Source organism: Adiantum capillus-veneris, chromosome 3 (assembly GCF_014529385.1).
Source record: "Adiantum capillus-veneris isolate H3 chromosome 3, ASM1452938v2, whole genome shotgun sequence".
In the NCBI taxonomy this organism is placed as follows: Eukaryota; Viridiplantae; Streptophyta; class Polypodiopsida; order Polypodiales; family Pteridaceae; genus Adiantum; species Adiantum capillus-veneris.
The window spans coordinates 135,227,123-135,248,819 of NC_140933.1; the positions used below are offsets into that span (position 1 = coordinate 135,227,123).

Consider the following 21,697-nt stretch of genomic DNA (forward strand, 5'->3'; position numbering starts at 1 on the left):
ACCATAGCTTGGCTCAGAAAGGAAGGCAGTCTTATGTCCCTGAGGAGGGTAGGAAATTAATGGCTATCCCAAAACCCAAGTCCAATTAAATGAAATCAACCACCAAGCTAAGAAGGGGTAGGTTCTTACTAAGTTTGGGCCCCTTGGATCAAGTAAACCCACAACAGGGATTTTTCACCAGTTGCTAGTTAGTCCCTCGTTTCCAGACACATGAGTATGATTCAAATAGGCCCATTCTTGACAAGCTCATTTACCAAAGTTTGACAGGTAGTTAGTATTACAAAACAACAAATTGTGTTTTAGAACACAACAAAACACTCATTAAAGAATAAAAGCTAGTGCACTTCCTAAGATCGCTCGCCTAAGACCTTACCGGTGTCTTCATGCCCCCATAACATTGCTTATGGAATAATATTTGTGTGGTTCATATTTTGAACTTAATGCAACACTGAAGCTTGTGCGCTGTGGACTCCAAAGAAGCCCAACTCCTTGCTTTTGATCATAATAGAAATATGGGATAAGTACACTCAACATCACATCAACAAATTAGCAATCTCCAACACCATTTAACTTAGTTAGTGATAGATCATGCTTTTCCACAATTACTCATAGATAGTTGCATATGTGGCAAGAATCACCAAGTGATTCACCAAGCTCCAAGGGGAAAGACTTATAATGTTACTTGGCCTATGCAAAGACAATGTAAAGCCCTCTTTCTTCTTTAGGGTCACAAAAATGATATCGTCTAGAGTGTAGTAGAAGTAAGGCATATGCAGACATGCCATGTCCTTCCTAAAAGGGGGCTCATGACTAGGAATCTTCTCAAATGCATTGAAAGGGCCAACACAGTGCTTGCCACTAGTTTGCAAGACAATATGCTATAATTTGTGTGCATTTGGTAGCAAAGCATCTAGAAGATTCTAAAGTTTTTTCCATTTTCCTGGTAGTTCCTCTCTTTAGATCTTCTTCTTACCCAAACTATCCAAAAGACATGAGTAACATCCCTCACATTTCTTGAGTATCAGCCTCATCTGGTATGTTGCATTGAAATGTACTCAATGGGTGCATCTTGAAACCACCTCTGTTGAGGCCTTCATGCCACTCCATAGACATTCCAAGGCCTTCTTGGTGTATCAGATATAGGAAAAATACTTGCAATCTTGGTCCCTAAGATGATTGCGATACCAATCACGGCTGAAATTTTTGGATGTCAATCACCTTCATGTCCAAGATTCTATTTTGGTATCAACCCTACTATTCTAGTATCAACCCTACTGGTCGATACCAAAATCAGACCTACTAGAGTAAATAGTGACCATATGATTAGCAAACAATGCCTCAGTAGTAGTAAGATGCACATAATGAGTTTTGAAATTGAGTATTATAGAGGACTAAATATTACAACATCCCCACAAACATCATTAGTGCCAAACAATCAGTGTAAAACTCTATCAAAATATGCTCTCTCTCTCTCTCTCTCTCTCTCTCTCTCTCTCACACACACACACACACACACACACACACACACACACACACACACACACACACACACACACACACACACACACACACACACACACAGTAGTACTTTTCTCTCTCTGTATATTACCTAAAACCACTATGCTCTAAATCACACCTAGGTCATTTTACACATAGTGACCCGCTCTATTAAAAACGCCCCCGAACTCCTTTTTTTGGATATAATTCCACTTAAGCTATAGTAAAAAAAATGCCCATTTTTCGGGGCTACATTGGAATAGAATGCACCGTGGGATGTTACCCCTAAAGGGTTATAATTACAACACCATAAATGTGGGTAGTTAAGCTGGCTGCGGCGGTAAGTGGCTTAAATCGCACTCTACACGCACTGTCTCTTCCTTGCCATGCTAATGGCGCGTAGATTACTATGTTCTACAAAACCGGGCCTCATTAGAGGTGGCTGCTTTTGTTTTCCTAGTAGAAATAGCACCTGACCTACTCTGTGCTTGGAATGATGATGGATACTGCCTGCTACACGCCATGAGTACTCGGGATCAACCTTCTTCTATTTAAAGAGGTGAGTGTGCATTCCGCCTCTCACTTAGCCTTGTGTATGTTTTATTTGCATAAAGAGAGGACTGTGTGTATTCGTTCTCTGTGGTGTCATTATGGAGCTTGCTGCGTAACCTACACAGGTCGGTTACTCTATATTTTCTTGGTATTATGGTTATCTCTCCTTGGTAAATATAGGTCTAAAGGTGATGTAAACAAGTTTGCTTACAGACATGTGTACCATGTGACTTAGCTTGGTAAAGCCCACTGTGTGGGTGGCTAAGTTAGACTGCATTTGACAATTGAAATTTTTTTGGTGTGGGAGATTATGGTTTATGGATCTCGTTACTGTTTTTGTTTATGTTTTCGGTCCTTTGAGCTTGGCTTAAACAATTTATTGCATAAGAAATGGGGCACCTAAGGTAGTGGGAATATGGGAAATTGGTTGGTTTGCTTTACAAAAATCCTCACAAAGCAGGATACTGCCTGGCTTATTGAGCATAACTCAAGAGCATCATGTATTGGTGAGTGATGTGACCTGGCGCAACACTTACTGTTCATTATTTTTCTTGTTTACCTCTTTGAAGTAGGTAGAGACTTATAAAAAGTTCTAGAAACTCTGGTTTTTTGCATATTTAATTACCAATGAAAAAGGTTTTTTGTTTTTCTCCCTAAACAACATCATTAGCGCTATCATCCCTGTTGGATTCTTTTGCATGGGTTATGATTTTTCTGTCGTTCACTTATTCTGACTGAATATCGATGATATGTTGAGGTGTAAGCATCATAAAAACTACAAAAGAATGTTGTAGCATTAAGAATGGTATTACTGATCTAACTATCAAGCTTAAAACATAAAGGGTTGGATTGGACACTCTCTACATAGGATACCGAAGGTTCGGATCTTTTATGCTGATGTGGGTATTAAGACACTTGAATTAGAAGGGGTGGTGGCCTTCTGATCAAAATGATATGTATAATAAATAAAAATTCATTGAGGTCCTAAAAAAATGGGGCTATACAGAAACCATATATATAAATATCTCCTTAAAGATTTAAAAAAAAATAAAATTTTTCGAGTATATTAGCGCTTTTTGGACATATGTTTTTAGTTAAAAAAGTTGTAAGTTGGACATGGATAACAAATGATATGGTCCTTTGACACCAGTAAAACACATCCAAGGATAACACTTGTTTGAATGGATGTAGGTGAGGACTCTATCTTTTCTTGGAATTTTTTTGGCTTAAAGCAAATGTTTGTACATGATTACACCTACACTTGCTTCTGGGGAAGTAGTTATGTTATCAGTATATACTGGAATGAGGCTTCATTCTCATAAACTCTGTACAAAGATAATTTTGAGACTGAGTTGTTTTGGTACTTATCATTGATTTTTCTCTAAATCCAATTGTCTTTTGAATGTTAAAGTTCAATTATGTTTTATTATTTCAGTAAAAACAGCTACACACACGTCCTATACATAAGTTTTTTCCATTCTCTTTGGATAAACCAAGATGCTGCTTTAGAAATTAGTTTTGAAGCTTAGTTCTAAGTTGGACCCACAATCTATAATCCCTTGATTGGTTGGCTGGTATTAGGTGCTCCCTCATAGACTAGTTTTTTGGTCACCTGCTCACGGCTATTATAGTCTCTGACTTTGCCGTTTTGAGGTTTGCATGCCCAATTCACAAGACTAATTATATTTATAAATTTTCTTTCAGGATCACAAACACTTTAGAATGACAGCTCGCATGAGAGTAAACTACGACCCAGAGAATCATACAAGGATTTTAGAGCAGATTAAGTTTTACCTAAGAGAACACACTCCAAAAAATGCCTTAGCAGCAGTTAGAACTCAACCTTTTTTTGGCAAGAAAGACCAAACATTGTGTGACTTACTACCATAAGTAATCATAGTCTTACTAACTTTTTTGTATATTGAAGACCCTTGCTCTTTCGCAAGGCCTGGAACTATCTTCTGAACCCCTCTCTGTGGCAACATCTCTTGTCCTGAGATGTATTGGTAGCCTGAATGCGCCTCAATTAATATATGATTCGGCTCTTACTATAAACAAAAAGTTGTTCTATTTTGCACATGTTATCTTTGATGATTGGGTCAAGATCTAGCTTGGACAAGGACTCCAAAGATGGTGTTAATTTGATCTCCTAGTACATAGCCCAGCTACCTATACTCTCTGTACAATATCAACAAGAACTTGCACTTTTCTCCTCTTTTGGGGCTGAATTATCTAAATTTTTGAAAAAATTATACAGCCTCGACCCCTCTTTTATCAGCACACCCGCTACTCCTACTATCCCTCAGACAGGTGGTATCTTTTGTAGAGATAGTGCGGCTCTTGAAGCTGTCAAGCAATTTCAGAGTAATCTTTGCTCTCTTAATGACTCTAACCTTTTAGAAATGGTACCAAAAATATCCAAGGTTTTCCCTTTCTTACATGTTAGACAAATTGAAATTGAATCTTTTGGGGTGGACCATCAGCTCTGGGTCCTACCTAACAAATCTATTTTAGTACCTATTCTTAATGAAACCTGGGTGTACCAGGCTAATCTTCCTGTCTCTACTGTTGAGGATTGTAGACTCAAAATTTTGAAAGGAGGACAGATCTTATACAAAGGGGAACTCATCAAAGCCCCCTCCAAGCTCAACCTTATCGACCATTCCAAATTTCCTTCCAATACAGCCCTCTACATTCGTACAAAGGGGAACATGGAGTTTGCCAAAAGTAATCTAGATTTCTACACAGAATCCATTCAGAATGTTTTTGGACCCTATGTTAAGTGTGCTTGCAAATTTCTTGACCCTAAAGCTTCTTGAGAATCCAACATCATGTGGTTTGATCATGCTATTTGGTTTATCCTCAACCATCTGGACCTTCTCTTCCCTGAAAAACCGGTGGACTTTCATCTCTCCCTTATTTGTCCTTGGTTAGAGGCCAAGCTAAACAAATTGTGATTGCTAAAATTGCTTTCAACATCTTTCGTGGGCTAATGCTGAATATCTCGAAGGAACTAAAGTCTGATGAACCTAGTATTTATCTAACCACTTATGCTAACTACAAAGGAGTGAAGATTATCATTGGTCTACTCAAGCCTTGTATTGAAGACGATGAATCCGCCTCACTAAAAAGACCCAGTTCTCTTGCTACCCCCAACTCATTTACTTCATTTCTGACACCTAGTTCTTCCTCTAGTTTTAATCGAGGGAAATCTCGTAGTTACACTACAGGAAGAGGCAGAAACACCCCAATCAGGCACCTTCTTGACTTAGAATCATTGATGAATATGCACGTTGCTATGGGCCCATGTGGAAGGAGGTATCTCAACAAAAAAACTCCTTGCAAAGATTATATTTACAAACACTTCCTTTTTCAGATGAGCTTCTCGATTGGATACACCCTAAGACACTTTTTGGTGAGTGTTTTGACTTATTGTTTGGAAACCACAAATTACTTGATAATGTATTTATTGGATGGAAGTATCAACAACCTATTATAAATTTGGTTTAATGTAATGATTTTCTTCGGCACAACTCCATTCTTGAATGTGTTTGTAATGAATATATTGCATTTTGCAAAGACTTTGATACGTTTGGTATGCATGTCTGCACTTGTGATCTTAGCATAATTGAAAATACCACAGCTCGAAAAATCATGGCTAAAGGGCTTATTCACGTTCCTAACTTTTCCAAAAACCCATATATCGCTTTATGAGCTTTACTTAGCTGCTTAACTGACCTTTTCAGTTCTCTTCGACTGGAGAAGACAATCCTATTGGACTTAGCAAAACTAGTGGAAATATGTTTTTTCCAAAAAATCTCACACATACCTAGTAAATTGCTTTCTACAGAAAGCTCTTGGATTACACCACAACTGGCTCTTGAATTTCAAAAAGTTGCAAAAAATTGGTTCGTAGTGGGATTGGATAAAAGCCATAGTTGTCTTACTCTTATTTGCAAAAACTTGGCTTGGAGAGCAGCTCATTCTCGTGTATCCGGGAGGGAATTCACAATAATTAACACATCCCTATATGAGGTCACCAATAATATTTCATGGGACTTAGGAAGTTTGGGTTATTCTCTTCAGGATACCAAACTCCCAATAATTTTTCCCACCTATAAATTTCATAAACATAAATTCAGATAAATTTGTGATGCATCGAATAGCATCTTTACTGATATGACCAAAGATATTACCTTGTATCTTGACCTTATACTAGAAGAATTTGAATCACTCTACGCTTCCAAGCAAAAAATCTACTTCAACTTTCTTCAAATACACTACAACCCTTTTTGGTTAGTAAAAAACTCCACAGAGGTTACTCTGAACCTCCCTAAACAGATTTTTCAACTTTTTACAACAGATATTACTCAATGCTATGAGAATATTCCCTTAGAAGGGGATCTAAGACTTAAGGATGTCCTGTCTCAAGTAATTAAACTAGATTTCATTAAAAGGGTTACTTATGCATTTCTTTTTCCAAAAACCCTAGATCGATTATAAAAAACACACTCATCCCATCCCTTACACTTCAATGAAGAGAGGCTATGTTTAAACATATCATGGGTACTTGATCACTGCACCATTCTCTCTGGAGGACACTGCTTTAACCAAAGCCTAGGCATTCCCATGGGCTTCTCTTGCTCCCCTCTTATGTGTAATATTTACTTAGCCTTCTTCGAATACAAATGGTTTCTTAAAACCATGGGTGACAAAAATAATAAACTTTTACTATTCAAACATACATACAAGTATATGGATGATATACTAAGCCTCAACAATAGGTCTTTCTAAGAGGAGATCAATCATATATATCCTGACTGCTTAAAAATTGAACCAACTTATGGACAAGGGTTTACTACATCCAATGCCTTTTTTTGCACTTCGGCACAATTTCTCAACTTTTCTGTCTCTCTTCATATACCTTGTGTTGGAGAGTATGACCAAAGATTTTCTTGGAAAAGAGACCTTCTAAACTTCCCATCTATTGAATTCATAAAAAAAGAACAGTAATAGACCCCACAAAGCTGCTCTTAACACGTGTATCAATCTGCCTTACCTAATTGTATACTCCTCCTCCAACTAGCTCCTTGCTTGAGAAGATATCAAGGTACTTATACACAAATATTGTCTTAACGGATTCAAAGAGATGACATAATTAATAAAGTTACACTTTCTTTCTCTCAAAATGACTGGCCTGGCTTACACTTTAACCACGTTAATCTCATCTCTTTAATAAGATAGTAGGCCAATTCACAATAGGCCTACTATCGACTCAATGTGTTTGATGGGCGGGAGAGGATGGGTACACACACACACACACACACACACACACACACACACACAATAGTATTTCTCTCTCTCTCTCTCTCTCTCTCTCTCTCTCTCTCTCTCTCTCTCTCTCTGTCTCTCTCTCTCTCTCTGTATATTACCTAAAACCACTATGCTCTAAATCACACCTGGGTCATTTTCACACATAGTGCCCTGCTATAATAAAAACACCCTTGAACTGCTTTCTTTTTTGATATAATTCCACTTATGCTGTAGTAAAAAATTGCCCATTTTTTTGGGCTACATTGAGATAGAATCCACCATGGGATGTTACCCCTAAAGGGTTATAATTACAAAGCCATAAACGTGGGCAATTAAACTGGCTGCGGTAAACGAGGCTTAACTCGTACTCTACAGTTGTGCCACACGCTAATGGCACGTAGCTTATTCTATTCTACAAAACCGGGCCTCATCAGAGACGGCTGATTTTGTTTCCCTAGTAGAAATAGCACTTGGACTACTTAGTGCTTGGAATGATGATGGATACTGCTTGCTACATGCCATGAGTCCTCGGTATCAACCGTATTCTAGTTAAAGAGGTGAGGGTGCATTCCATCTCTCACTTAGCCTTGTGTATGTTTTATTTGCATAAAGAGAGGACTGTGTGTATTGGTTCTCTGCTATGTCATTATGGAGCTTGTTGTGCAACCTACACAGGTCGGTTAAAGTATATTTTCTTGGTATTATGGTTATCTCTCCTTGATATATATAGGTCTAAAGGTGATGTAAACACCTTTGCTTACAGACATGTCCACCATGTGACTTAGCTTGGTAAGGCCCACTGTGTGGGTGGCTAAGTTAGATTGCGTTTGACAGTTGAAAAAAACCTGGTGTGGGAAATAATGGTTTAAGGATCTCGTTACTGTTTATGTTTATGTTTTTGATCCTGTGAGCTTGGCTTAAATAGTTTATTGCATAAGAAACGGGGCACCTAAGGTAGTGGGAATACGGGAAATTGGTTGATTGGTCGGTTTGCTTTACAATAATCCTCACAAAGGAGGATACCGCCTGGCTTATTTAGCATAACTCAAGAGCATCATGTATTGGTGAGGTGACCTGGCACGAACGTTTACTGTTCATTATTTTTCCTGTTTACCTCTTTGAAGTAGGTAGAGACTTATAAAAAGTTCTAGAAACTCTGGTTTTTTGCATATTTAATTATCAATGAAAAAGGTTTTTTGTTTTTCTCCCTAAACAATCTCATTAGGGCTATCATCCCTGTTGGATTCTTCTACATGGGTTATGATTTTTCTGTCTTTCACTTATTCTGACTCAATATCGATGATATGTTGAGGTGTAAGCATCATAAAAACTACAAAAGAATGTTGTAGCATTAAGAATGGTATTACTGATCTAACTATCAAACTTAAAACTGGGTTTTTTTTTTTGGAGGGTTTAGCAGTTCTTCTTTCCTCTTAGCCCTTAAAAAATGGAAGAACTGTTTTGCCAGACACAAATGGTACCTTGGATGCTATATTTTGATTGCATAGCTTCGGCTATCTCTGCTCTTGGGCAAACTAAATTCTATCGTAATGTTTTTACTAGTCTTAAATCATAAAAGATTGGATTCGACACTATTTGCATATGATATTGAAGGTTCGGATCTTTTATGGCGATGTGGGTATTAAGACACTTGGATCAGAAGGGGTGGTGGCCTTCTGATCAAAATGATATGTATAATAAATATCTATTAAGGTGCTAAAGAAATTGGGGCTATATAGAAACCATATGTATAACTATCTCCTTAAAAATTTAGAAAAACTTAAATTTTTTTGAGTACATTAGCGCTTTTTGGACATATGTTTTTAGTTAAAAAATTTGTAAGTTGGACATGGATAAAAAATGATATAGTCCTTTGACACTTGTAAAACACATCCAAGGCTAACGTATCTGTTGTCTTGTTTGAATGGATGCAGGTGAGGACTCTATCTTTTCTTGGAATTTTTTTGGGCTAAAGCAGATGTCTGTACATGATTACACCTACACTTGCTACTGAGGAAGACTTTATGTTATAAGTATATATTGGAATGAGGCTTCATTCTCTTAAACTTTGCACAAAGATAATTCTGCGATTGAGTTGTTTTTGTATTATCATTGATTTTTCTCTAAAGCCAGTTGTCTTTTGAATGCTAAGTTCAATTATGTTTTATTATTTGAGTACACACACACACACACACTCTCTTAAAGCTTGCATATACAACAAAGAGTAAGAAGCCAATGCTAATAGAGATCAAGAGGAAGGAGTAGATACTTTCTCTTTTATTAATGGGGCTAGAATGCTCATGGGCGTACAATAGAGAGAGCTTGAGAGTGCGAAAGCTTGAGAGCTAAAAGTTTCATGCAATATCTTATGAGAATGGAAAAAAGTTCCCAAATCCATAGGGCTTCATTAAATTATATAGAGATTTTCTAAAATTGTCCACACTAGCCCACTAGCCAAACACTTGGTCAAAAGTGAGGGCTAAGTACCACTTTGAACTCTTGTGGCACACCCCTAAGATAAGGCATTCTCTATTTAATGAATTGAAAGGCTTATGATGGGCCCATTGATGGGAAAAATTACAAAAGTAAATTTCCAACTCCCTCTCATAACATGAATTTTAGGAATTTGATCCCGTGTTCCCGACAAAACATTCCCCCCTTCATAGTTTGCTTCTAATACACCTCACACTAGGTAACTTGGCCCCTAGTGTTTGGCTTCAAAAGCCTCACGTAACGACCCTCACAAAAGGTTATGCAGACTTGACTATCCATAGTCTTAGAAAGAGCTCTTCCGGACCAAATCTCAAAAATGGCTAGGACTTCCAAAACAAGCCAAAATTGGCTCCACAGTGTCGTACAATGGCAGTATTCTCAACACAATGTACATCTAAAATGTGAAATTGTCATTGCAAAACCACAAGACACACGCTCAAATAGGTGAGAATGAGTATGCGAGAAAAAATACAAAACCAGCTCCTTACGGGGAGTAATATGTTCTCAACAGAGCACAAGCACTCTCAACTGCTAGTCATGCATAAACCGAATGCATCCAAACTCCCACTAGAACTGTAATGGCTATCATTGCCAAAGATGATCGTAGATCTACCGTGTCTGAGAACTTGTGACTGTGTGTGTACAACTATATTTGAGAGCTATCTTTGAGAAGCTATCAATGGCTATGCATAAGCAATCAAAGAAAATCAATCTCTAAGACCACAAATAACATATATCAATGCCAAAAACACATATGACAATCCAAATTAACTCTCAAAAATGCATTTAATTGTTGCTAATGGCAATATGTAACATGCGTCTCATTGTCGACGAAGTGTCTCTCTATCTCACTCTCTACAATGCCAGAGAGTATGTCAAAATCTGTAGTCGATGTTGTCGAAGTCGATGCAAATGATAGATGTCACTTCTCTATGGAAGAGGCACCTCACCCGTGCACGTCAATGTCGAAGGAGACGTCGTCAATGCTACAAGCCAGAAAAACGGGTTGCTGATACCAAGAATTGGAGTGTATGTGTGTGTTGTACTAGACACACAATCCCTCTCTCTTTCTATCAAATCCTCTTTCTTTTCTTCGTCCAAGAGTGTGTGTTTGAGGCCTTCAATGCTGAAGTTGATATGAAGCTATTTCTTTCTCTCTCGCTCTACAGTCTCTCTCTCCTCTTTTACTCAACTCAAATGCACAACCTGTTTTGACAAAATAGCCTTTGTGTTTTTTATTTTTGACATACTTGCACTCCAAACCAGCTAACATGCTCTTCTACAAAGTCATAGAGCTCAAAGAGATCTTTATTTTAATAAACAAAATCTTTTGAATCTGAGTTTTGTATCTCAAGTTATGAGCAAAAAAGTGACATGTTATCAATTTGTCTTAAACTGAGCAACCTGCTTCTCTTTCTTTGAGCTCACAAAAAGCTCAATCTCTCACCCCTTGTGGATCGTGGTGTTTAGCCCCTTGATGCCTTGATGTGTGAGCTTTATGTGCGAGCTCACAATGCCTCTATAGCTATGGAAGCTTTGAGCTTCGATCTGTTGTCAATGTGAAGCTCACCGGAAAGAGGGAACACCGTGAGAGGAGTAACGCTACAACCTTCGGCTCTGATACCATTTGAAGAGTGTGCAATGCATACGGAGTGAGAAGGTGAAGATGAGCAAACACAGAGTGTTGGTAGAGCTCTCAGTGAGGATTACCTCACTACTCTTATTGTTTTATATATAATTGAAAGAATAGATAAGGCTAGTACGGTCAGTTTTGTTAGGGAATAGGTGTAGCTAAGTAGATATTAGAGTGTTTTACTTAATGGAGAGAGATAATTTTCACACATGAGAGATTATAGTGGAGAGAGAGAGAGAGAGAGAGAGAGAGAGAGAGAGAGAGAGAGAGAGAGAGAGAGAGACGTGGTTCACCCAATGTGGGCTACATCCACGAGAAAGCAGCCACTTAATGGCTTTAGTGACTCAAACTAAAAGTAGGTTACAAATTGATTATACCCTTAATGGAGCTCCCACTCTCACCACCTCACCTTGCTTCATCAACTTTACAATGCATTTTGTGTGTAGATGAGGCCTCCTTTTATAGGCCAAAAGGGCTCCCCTCTCTCATGAGAGGCAATCGTGTGTAACCGCCCTTGTGTAAACAAATCCAAGTTGGACTCTCTCAGCGCCCATGTGTGGCCGTCCTTGAGAAGACAAGTCCGCTTAGATATCGGCCACCAACCATCGGCCATTGAGTTCCGACCACCGGTCATTAACTACCGGCCATCAACCAACCGACCAACTGATCGGCTATTTTTCGACCACTTTCCGGCCACTGTCTGGCCATAATATTCAAGCGAAAAGAGAATATTCCGGCCATACTATTCCGGCAAAAAACAATTAGAAGATCTAGTAATTTTTTTCAATATTTTTACTCCAAAAATAGATGAATATCACTTCCCTTTTTGAGAGAAGATGCTGCGATTATAGAAGGCAATTTGAAGCGTTTATTCGAAAAAAAAACATAACCACATCATAACTAATATCATCATGGCATCCTTTTTTCAACAAACCAGTGGTACTAGTCTCAATAGAACAATGTATGTATGGCTCAACAAAAAAGACTTAGAAAAAAGGTCACGAATACTATCCATCAAAGTAGTACTATGAAGTTAGAGCACTTAAGCCCTTCTTACATATAGCCAAGTGTCTTCAACAAAGCCACATAGAGTGGCCCCTATCCTCTTTCTTTGCGAAACAAAGGATACATACCTCCTCTTTCTCTTGGTGGATGTGGACAATCTTGAGAGCATAGTGCCCCTCCTCCTCAAAATTTTAGCTCTGCCTCTTTCCTCTCTTGGCTGCCCTCAATCCATAACAATTAGCCACAATTGCTACATTGGCTCATACAAATCCTACATCAAAAAGGACCTACACTTGAAATTATGTACAACATTTGAGCAAGTCGTTAGAGAAGCTTTGTATCTACTTGACAATTGTAAGGCTTACAGAGAGGTGACAGAAGATGCAAACAACTCGACTAGTAGTGCCTCTTCTAATTCTTATACTTTCTTATCAACAAAGAGAAGTGAGCACCGGTTGCCCCTTCTTATTCTTTGTTTATTTGTAAGCCCTGATTTCTACACGAATTTATTTGTATGAAACTCTAAGATGATACCGAATAGATTAGTCAACCCTTTACCTTATATTTACTAGCCACAGACCTTTATACAGGGGTGTATGACCCATTTTTAGAAGGACAAATGTAAGAACCATAATTAACCTAAAAAAGAAAACCAAGTATCAACACCTAGCAAAACAGTGTATTCTCAAAGGTTTAAAAGACTCAAATTTTAGTATGATGAACCAGGGTTAGAAAAAGACTTGGAACCAAGCTCGAGTCTAAAGGTCAAATTATGAATCAAAACAATTACTACTTGAGCCAATGAGGGTACTAGGCCATGCCAAGAGCCATATCATAATGACAGTTAACAACTCAGTTCACTTTTTAGAAACATCACAAAAGGTTCTAGGTTTGAGAATGCAAGTGGTAACTATATACGCTCTGGAACACTTTAAGCATCAACATATACCTATATAGATTTATGAGTCTAGAGCTCCCATGACCATAACAAGAACTCTAAGCAAACTCAAAGTCTACTAATACAATCAGAGCGTATAATTAAATCAACCAGTAGGACAATATTTGCTCTCAATTTCCACATCCTATGACTGCCAATCAATAGATAAAAATAAGTGTCTAGTAACTCAGTATGATCAAGGCAAAAGAAAAACCAATTTTTTGTATAAATTGGATTAAATCATGTACCTTGCACGGTTAAGGATGCGATGCTAGGATATCAATGGGGTGAAGAGACAAAACACTTGAATCACTTCATAGATTAAGCATGCAAAGATTCACTTTTTGTTGGTAGTATATTCTTAAGCTCTAGGAATAATGCAATCATAGAAAGCTATGCTCTGTGTTTACAGAAACCGTATAAAGGAGCTTAGAAAGCTTAAGATGTAAACAAGCCTCAGAGGATTGGTCTAGAACAATACATAACATCTTGTAATAGGGAAAGCCTAGGAGTGATAGTGGTTTTTCTGCCAAGCAAATAACGTGCAATCCTGGGACCCTCGAGGCTCGGTCTGAGCTCGAGATTGTTGTATATTGTTGATATTCTTAATACTATCCCCTCACAATTGTGAGTTTTGCACCAAAAAAAAAAAAGAAGATGTAACCTCTAGATGCTACATCTTCTTGAAACCTTGATTCATTTCTCTTTTGCATTAAAAAGTTGGAATCACCGAATCTATGGGTTAGTTACAATCCTTTTGAAACCTAACCATACCACCACTATGCATATGGCAACTGGTTGTATGTCTCCCTCCAGTTTACCTTGTCCCTGCTTATCTACGTCTTGAATGCCCATTGTTGTGTGGTTACCTTGCGGGTCCCCTTGCTCTGTTGTACTCGATGGTGTTGTACCCTACTCATATGTTCCCATGACTTTGTTTTTGAATGGCAAAGTTCTTGCAAGTTTTTGTAAGCTCACTTCCTTCTAATTTAATTCATGGTGCTTATGGTTTTGTTTTTTATTTTAAAAGAGACTTAAAATTCTAGTCTTCTACTCCTAAGGCAAAGTGCCAGAAGGACATACATTCATGTTTTTAAATCAACAAAGACTCAATATAGGCATCTCCTCGAGATTTGCCAAATACGAATCAACCTAAAATCGTGGCAACATACTCACATAGATATGAACGCCCTTGTCAAGCTTAGTTTCTAAAGCCAAACCTTAGATCTAGAATTTAATCCATTGAAGACGGACATTATCCATTGAAGACGAACATTTTTCATTGCATGAGTCATCACCTACATATTCCACACATTATGAGCCTTGTTAGTATGTCACTAGGTAATAATGAAAGGTATACTTAACTTCAAAATAAATATACTACTTACATAGTGCAAGGAAGTTCTAATAAGAAGAAAACGCTAAAGAGAAATTAAATAAAGAAAAACATAAATGTAGTAATGTGCATGCAACCATCTATATCTATCTATCTATACTATATATAATTGACCTTAAAATTTTCAAAGAAAGAGAGGGCATCCATGTGTCAATTTCTCCTTCATTTCAAAAATCTTAAGAAACATTTGGTTTGAAATGTAAAAGTGAAGGATAATTAGCAAGTCATTTGGTTTGAAATATAACTTTGATGGTAGAAAATGAAAAGACTTAGGTTTGAGTTCTCCGACTTAGGTTTGAGTTCTCAGTCTGGAAAAAAGTCACAATATATTATTTAAACTCTTTAACAAAGCCATGGAGTTTCACTCCAACTTTCAAGTTTGAAGAGTGATTACTTTTGTTTTTGTAAAGAGTGGCTTTACTTCGTATTTTGAAGGCTATAAAGAACATTGAACACTATATGGTATGGGTGTGGTTAAATGGGATCAAGGATGGAGGTGACAGATCATGACACACATGCATTGTAGACTATGCGATAGGTACCCAAATTTACAAATCAATTTGCACTTACAATGTAATGAATAGGAGTACTGTGACCTTCAGCGAAAGCATGTGAGCGTGGTGGTTAGAGCCTATGCCTTGAATAGGGTAGGCCATGGCTTTGACATGCAAGGTGCGAGACAATCTTGACTAGCTCAAATTTACTTGTTGTTGCTGATCTGAATTTACTTTTTTGCCTTAAATTTACTTGACAACCCAAATTCGACGGTCCAAATGATCCCAATGTCGATCCCATTGGGATGTGCCCGGGTTAGATTGTGTGGAGCATAAAGAACTCCCTTTTTCTTTCTAGTCTTGAAATTTATACTCGAGCTTCAACAAATGTAGAACTTTCAAAGATTTCAAGCATTGTATAATGTTGAGCTAAAATCTCGCACTTGACACCTTCATGTATAATTTTCCTTCTACCCCTGAGAATGTGCACTTTGCTTGTTGCAGCTTTGCACAAAGGATTAGAGTCGAATGATCTCGGAGTCGATTGGCACTACCTACACCTTATGTGGGACAACATCAACGTAGAGAGAGAGAGAGAGAGAAGGGGGGGGGGGGGGGAGTTCTCGTATAGGGACTGCCAAAAATATTTTTTCTGTTCGAAGAAATCTTCTACTTAAACAATTGCACAATAAAACAAGCTTTTGAATTTTAGGTTGAAATTTGAAGAATTGATAGTATTGACACTAAAACTTGCAAAATTTTGTCAATTTTCTTCATTGGCAAGTTTAAAATCTAGCAAAAAATTTACAATTTTAGTGGCAAAAATACACTAAACCTAACTTATTGCAAACATTGGGAATCTCAAATAGCCCCAAAATAGAAGAGCATTATAGATGTAGAAAAGTCGAATGCCTAGTACATCCACGATCACCCCGAGCATACCTATTGAAAATTTGCCACACCCTTGGAGAAACCTGATTAGTAATCATGGACCCATTTTTCAACTGGTATCTTACAAGATCTTGATGAAAAGTAAAAGAAATGTGTGTGTGTGTGTGTGTGTGGGGTTCGGGTTGGTTGGGTCTCAATCAAATGAAGGGTCAAACTTAAAAAGGGTGCGAGAAAAGGGGGCACGTGTCCGGCATGCCAATACAAGGAGGGGACGGGCAGAGCCGCCCAAGGGCCATTCCATGCAAGACGAGGAGGGTGAGCATATCAAGCCTAGAGAGCGAGAAGGGAGTAGGCGAGTCTGAGGTGACAGGTCCGCATGGGGGGAAGGATGAGCTGGTGTATTTTTTGGTATGTATCGAATGCTTGTGACACACCGAGGACGTGGCAAACTGGCTTAGCCCAAGAGTTGCGTAGTGCTCGCTCTTGGTCGGCATGGGTTCGAATCCTTTGAGAAGGAATTCTTACTTTGTTAGCGAAACTGGCTTGAAGGTGATAGAATCTCTAAAGATTCTATCTAATGAATGGAGGGTGGAGCCTTGTTAGTAATTACTCGTCCACGAGGTAACTACCTAGATGAATCTAAGCCTAAATACACCCTTACAAAGTAAGTGCAAAGTATAAAGTCAAGGAAGTTGCTTACCATCATCTCCATCATGTGTGCTATTAATTACAAATACGACGTTCCCTCTACTTTTGTCACAATGTTGCCCAATAGTAGGTGCGAAACTAGGTAGCAATATATGCTCCCACACACATGCACACCATACACACACATGAACATACATCGTCACAACCAATGTTAGAAAAAAACCGGGGTCTGGTGTATTTTAACCGGTAGAAATTATAAAATCTCGGTTAGATTCTGAGCTTGCCTTTAAGAAAACCGGCAAATTTACACAAGTTTTAGTGTAATTACCGGCAAAAGCTTCAAATTTTGTCCTAAAAATCGGGAGAATTTCAAGTTTCCCCTTATTTTGATCGGTTAGGAAAAATGTATTTTTCTAGCCCTGGGCCCGACTCACAGCTGTAGAGATGTAGGGTACTTAAGGGGCTCCCTCATGAGACCTTTAATATGCCTTCCTCTTAAATGAAAACCGGAGGGTCCCTTAGAAATGCAAAAAGCTCCCGGTACACCCCATTCCCTCGAAGGAGATCTGGTACAATCCTTCCTATTCTATTTCTAGCAACTTAGCCCTTTTTACCTCCTGTAGAATATCCAGATGGTGGTACTTATGATGTAGGTGGTGGTTGAGGCATTCCCTGCCTAAAATGTGGCATTCACTCCACGTTACCCTCAGTTTTGTGGATGAAGATTCCACAAAACTAGGAAGTGCAATAGGACACGAATGTTCAGTTTCAAAGGCCCTCTCTTAGAGGGTGTGTGGGGGGGCCCTCTTAGCCATAATGAAGCCTAACAATGAAAGAAGTATAGATATGAATGATTAACACAAAAATAGTATTGGAAACAAAATCAAGACCACGCCAATTCGTCGAAACTCAAATAACCAACTCCACAATCACTAATCTATATATCCGTTGTCTGACTAAAACATGTTCCTAGATGGATCTAGGATAACCCCGAATCGCATTTACAAAAAAAGTTTAGGGTTTAGATTGATAGCCATCATTCACAAGATATTTCATTGGGGATACTTGCAACAACAGGGATTGATCCTCAATACCATGAAATGAAACTTACTTGATTGATTGGAATAAGAGAGAAGAGAGAATGCAAAATTATGGCCTTATGTAAACTCAATTGGAAGGTGGTAGTGAATGTAATAAAGTAATATGAATCACATGCGGCCAAAGACAACAAGCATGTCAACTACAATAAGTAGCATGTGTTTATAATGTGTAGCATGAGTGAGAAGCATGTGTTAGGGAACTCTGTGTTGAAAATTGTATCTACGCTTATCCAGCATCAATGTCGTCATAGCAAAGGAGTCAATGCTGCCAAAATCCTTGGCATAATTACACTCTAAGGGTAAAACGGCTAGCGAAACACTTGCCATAGCTGCTATCTATAGTGATATATTTACCAACGATATAGCCCTCATATGATAGGGTGCTAATCAGAAATTCAAGCATTAGACTTTGGTAGCATATTTGGATGAAGGATTTGGCATCCATCTTTTCACAAAGCAAATTAGAGTGTGGCATGAGGAGGTGGCAAGCCTTGCACAGTCTCTAACCAATGGTGAGCAACCCTTTGGGCTTGGTAAATATCTAAGAACCATAGACAAATCATAAAAATTACTGGGTATTGCCTCTATCATCTATTATTTTACATACATGCAAAATTTTGAAGAAATTTATATATTCGTCAACCCAACCCTCCCCAACCCCACAAAAACCCACGTCATCTCCAACTGCTCCCCTCTATCACAAGAAGTTTTGGACAAATTCTCACGCTAATTCCCACATTGTGACTTACCTCAACATCACGGGCTTTTGTGAGGGAGGCACCGCATACCTAGCTAGGTACGATTGGGAGTAGGGGACTGCCCGCCCCGGTGGATGGACCGGCAGTCCCCTGCCCCCAATCCCGTATCTAGCTAGGTATGTGGTGCCTCTCGAGCAAAAGCTCACGATGTTATGCATTGAATGAAAAACATTGAAAAAGACTCCGTTTTCCTACAAGAGAATATTTCTAAATCTTCTTGTGTGTGAACCTCTCCCATACTCCCCGTCACCTTCACCCTCACCACTTACTGAGAGAGAGAGAGAGAGAGAGAGAGAGAGAGAGAGATTTGCCTCCATCCCCTTTGTCAGAGTTGTCTCCACTTGTGTGTGTGCGCGCGCGTGAGGGCACGAGAGAGCACGAGAGAGAGAGGGATGTACCCGCCGAGGACACAAACACGGAAGAAAGAGAAATCATCTTCAAAGAAACCCAAATTTCTTAGTCATGAAAATAATTACTTCTCGAATGCACAAACGAAAATCGTAGGCTTGTTAAACGAGAAAAAACCAACAGTAGTTAGTGCCAAAACCTTCAAAAAAAATAGTGAGATATTTGAATTACACATTTTCAATAAATAGAAATTAAATTAATTTAACCATCTAACCGCAATAGCTTTATAAATTGCAACTTGCAGCGGCGTTGACTTTCTGGTGTGGATAAATAACTTGATGCCACGTCGTTGACTTAACATTATCCACTATCAATTATACAGTCAGCATATTGATGGTGACATACACTTGTGATAAAGCTTCTCGAATCTCTCCTACTAAAAGTCTACATAAAAATGCCCAGCATTAGGGATACTAAAAAATGAGGGGAAAGTGGGTGTGCCAAGCAATTGAGTAAGAAGAGTACACACACCTCTTGGATGTCTCTCTGCTACCAAATTACCCCGGTGCTGCAGCCCATCAATGGTGATCAACACTTGGGAGCTCTCAATACGTCACTCGAACCCCTTGATATCGCAGAATCTCACCCACCAGCTCCCCCTTCCCCGACCCGACATACCTCCCTCGAAGCTCCCCTCCTGTGAAAAAGAGAAATGTAGGTACCTCCACCACTTCCATTTGCTTGAGCAGGCCCATCAGCTCCTCATTTTCGTCCCCATGTATGCGCGCAAACACCGCCGTCTCCCTCATCTTCTTCGCAAGCTTCACAAAGGTTGGGTACACTTTCACACAAGGCCCACAATGCTTGAGCCCCACATCCACAACTAGAAGCTTTCCATCCTCCTTATGCTGCTTGATGAGACCCTGTAGCTCTTCCTTGCTGTGCAATTGCAAAATGGGAGCGTCGGGGTCACCATAGTAGAGGACATCTCCTAGCAGTTCATCTGGCCCTATTCCTTCCTCTTCATGGACGATCTCTTTGTTCTTGTAGAAGATGAAATGGGGTACCTTATCAATGCCGGCCCGCTCGCAGAGCTCCTTCGTCTCGCCAGACTCATCGCCCATCACCAAGATAAACACGGCATCCTGACATGCGAGGCTAAGCTCCACCATAGATGGATAAATCTTCCTGCTATTGGGGCTGTGACTAGCAGCATATTCCACCACAACAAGCTTATTCTTGGCAGCTTCCAGGGCAGCATCAAATTCTTTCACGGTATGGACCTGAATGACTTTTGCATCCTGTTCGTAGATGTTGCGCTCCGCGGTGCCGCGCTGCGAGGCTGTGCGGGCCATGACAAGCGAGGGAGTGCTAAGAGAGAGCTTGCGCTGGAGGATCTGAGGGGTGAAGTGTAGGGAGGAGAAGTCAGGAGCTCGTAATGAAGCTTTCATGGCGATGGAGGAGGGCTCTCTGCAAACTGCTGCAGCTGTTGCAAGGCTGGTGGTGGTTATGGTGGCCATCGAGGTAGACTTCTGCATCGTCTTCTTCTTCGCGAGGGCTTGCAATTGGAGGCAGTTCGATAATGGGTGGGAGCCTTCCCTCCGAATAATCTGTGTTGTCGACCCCCTTGTGTGAGGAGAGAGCACACGAATGGTGAAATGCAGCTTAACGAGGAGAGGCCTCTCGCAACCACACCAGGATACAAAAATCGGATGCCCTTTTTGTGGTGATGGGGAGCCTCATATCCTCTCTTGTCACAAACGCTCTAAGAGGCAAAAGCCCCTACGCCTACTAATTAGAGATCCCTAATGTGACTCCTTTTAAAAATCTCACATATCTAGACAAGGGGAGTTGGGCCCGTGGCCTAGCGGTAAAGGTGAGGGGCTTTAAGCATGCCTGTTACAGTTCGACCTCTCCTACATGCGGGTGTGGGTGTGGACGCAATCCCCTAAAACTAGCAAACATGAAGCATCAGATTGCCAAAAAAAACTAAACATATATTGCATTTTTAACGTAGAAATGGCATTGCACCTTGTGTATACATAGGGCCAGTTCAAATGAGGTGGCGGCAATGCTGTGAACAAGGGCATCAAGGCTCCATGTTGAAATATGATTCATCGTAGTTGAGGCAGTCTTCCTCCGAGTCCTCCATTTTTCTTCCGACCGCCGTCGCCCCCCGGGGGGGGGGAGAGTTGATGGCCTCTCTCAGCCTCTTTTGTCCTCCAACGTCATTCAGACGAGGTGGCGGTAGATTTACATAGAGAGTTCTTTCACCGGCCTCATGCATAAAGAGATAAGAGGGTATAAATAATTCCTAAAACCTACCTAATTACAACCATACGGATTTTCAAAAACATTGGAAGTTATGAAGAACGAGGTGGTGGTTTTATTCAAATTGAAAAAATAAGTGGTGGGGCTTTTCAATAGCCTTTGATCGCTCATGATACTGATGGCTATTCCACACTCCTCTTCCACACATGCGTGCACTCTTCATCCATCCACAAATGATCTTCAAATAGGTTTTTCTTGACTTGCATATCTAAGGCTACGTTGAGACTTAGCCGGTGGAAGAAATAAGGCTTCCTAAATGTGCCGCCGCCTAGTGTGAACAATGTGGAAAAGGAAAAGTGAA

General features: G+C 39.5%; 1 protein-coding gene and 1 pseudogene across 1 annotated transcript; both read right to left on the minus strand.

Annotated features, from left to right (window-relative positions):
- Positions 1-602: 602 nt before the first annotated feature.
- Positions 603-1,201, minus strand: LOC147461763 ((S)-8-oxocitronellyl enol synthase CYC2 pseudogene; annotated as a pseudogene).
- An 18,098-nt stretch (positions 1,202-19,299) lies between these two features.
- CDSP32 (chloroplastic drought-induced stress protein of 32 kD) lies at positions 19,300-20,791 on the minus strand. The gene is made up of 2 exons (XM_086509222.1): positions 19,597-20,791; positions 19,300-19,509 (listed from the first exon to the last, which is right to left on the minus strand). Exon 1 carries the CDS (start codon positions 20,601-20,603, stop codon positions 19,671-19,673), a length of 933 nt encoding a protein of 310 aa, XP_086365348.1. The 5' UTR covers positions 20,604-20,791; the 3' UTR covers positions 19,300-19,509; positions 19,597-19,670.
- Positions 20,792-21,697: the final 906 nt, after the last annotated feature.

What these genes read in the sequence shown, in the direction of transcription:
- CDSP32 (XM_086509222.1), bottom strand. Translation starts at nt 20,603, where the DNA reads ATGCAGAAGTCTACCTCGATGGCCACCATAACCACCACCAGCCTTGCA.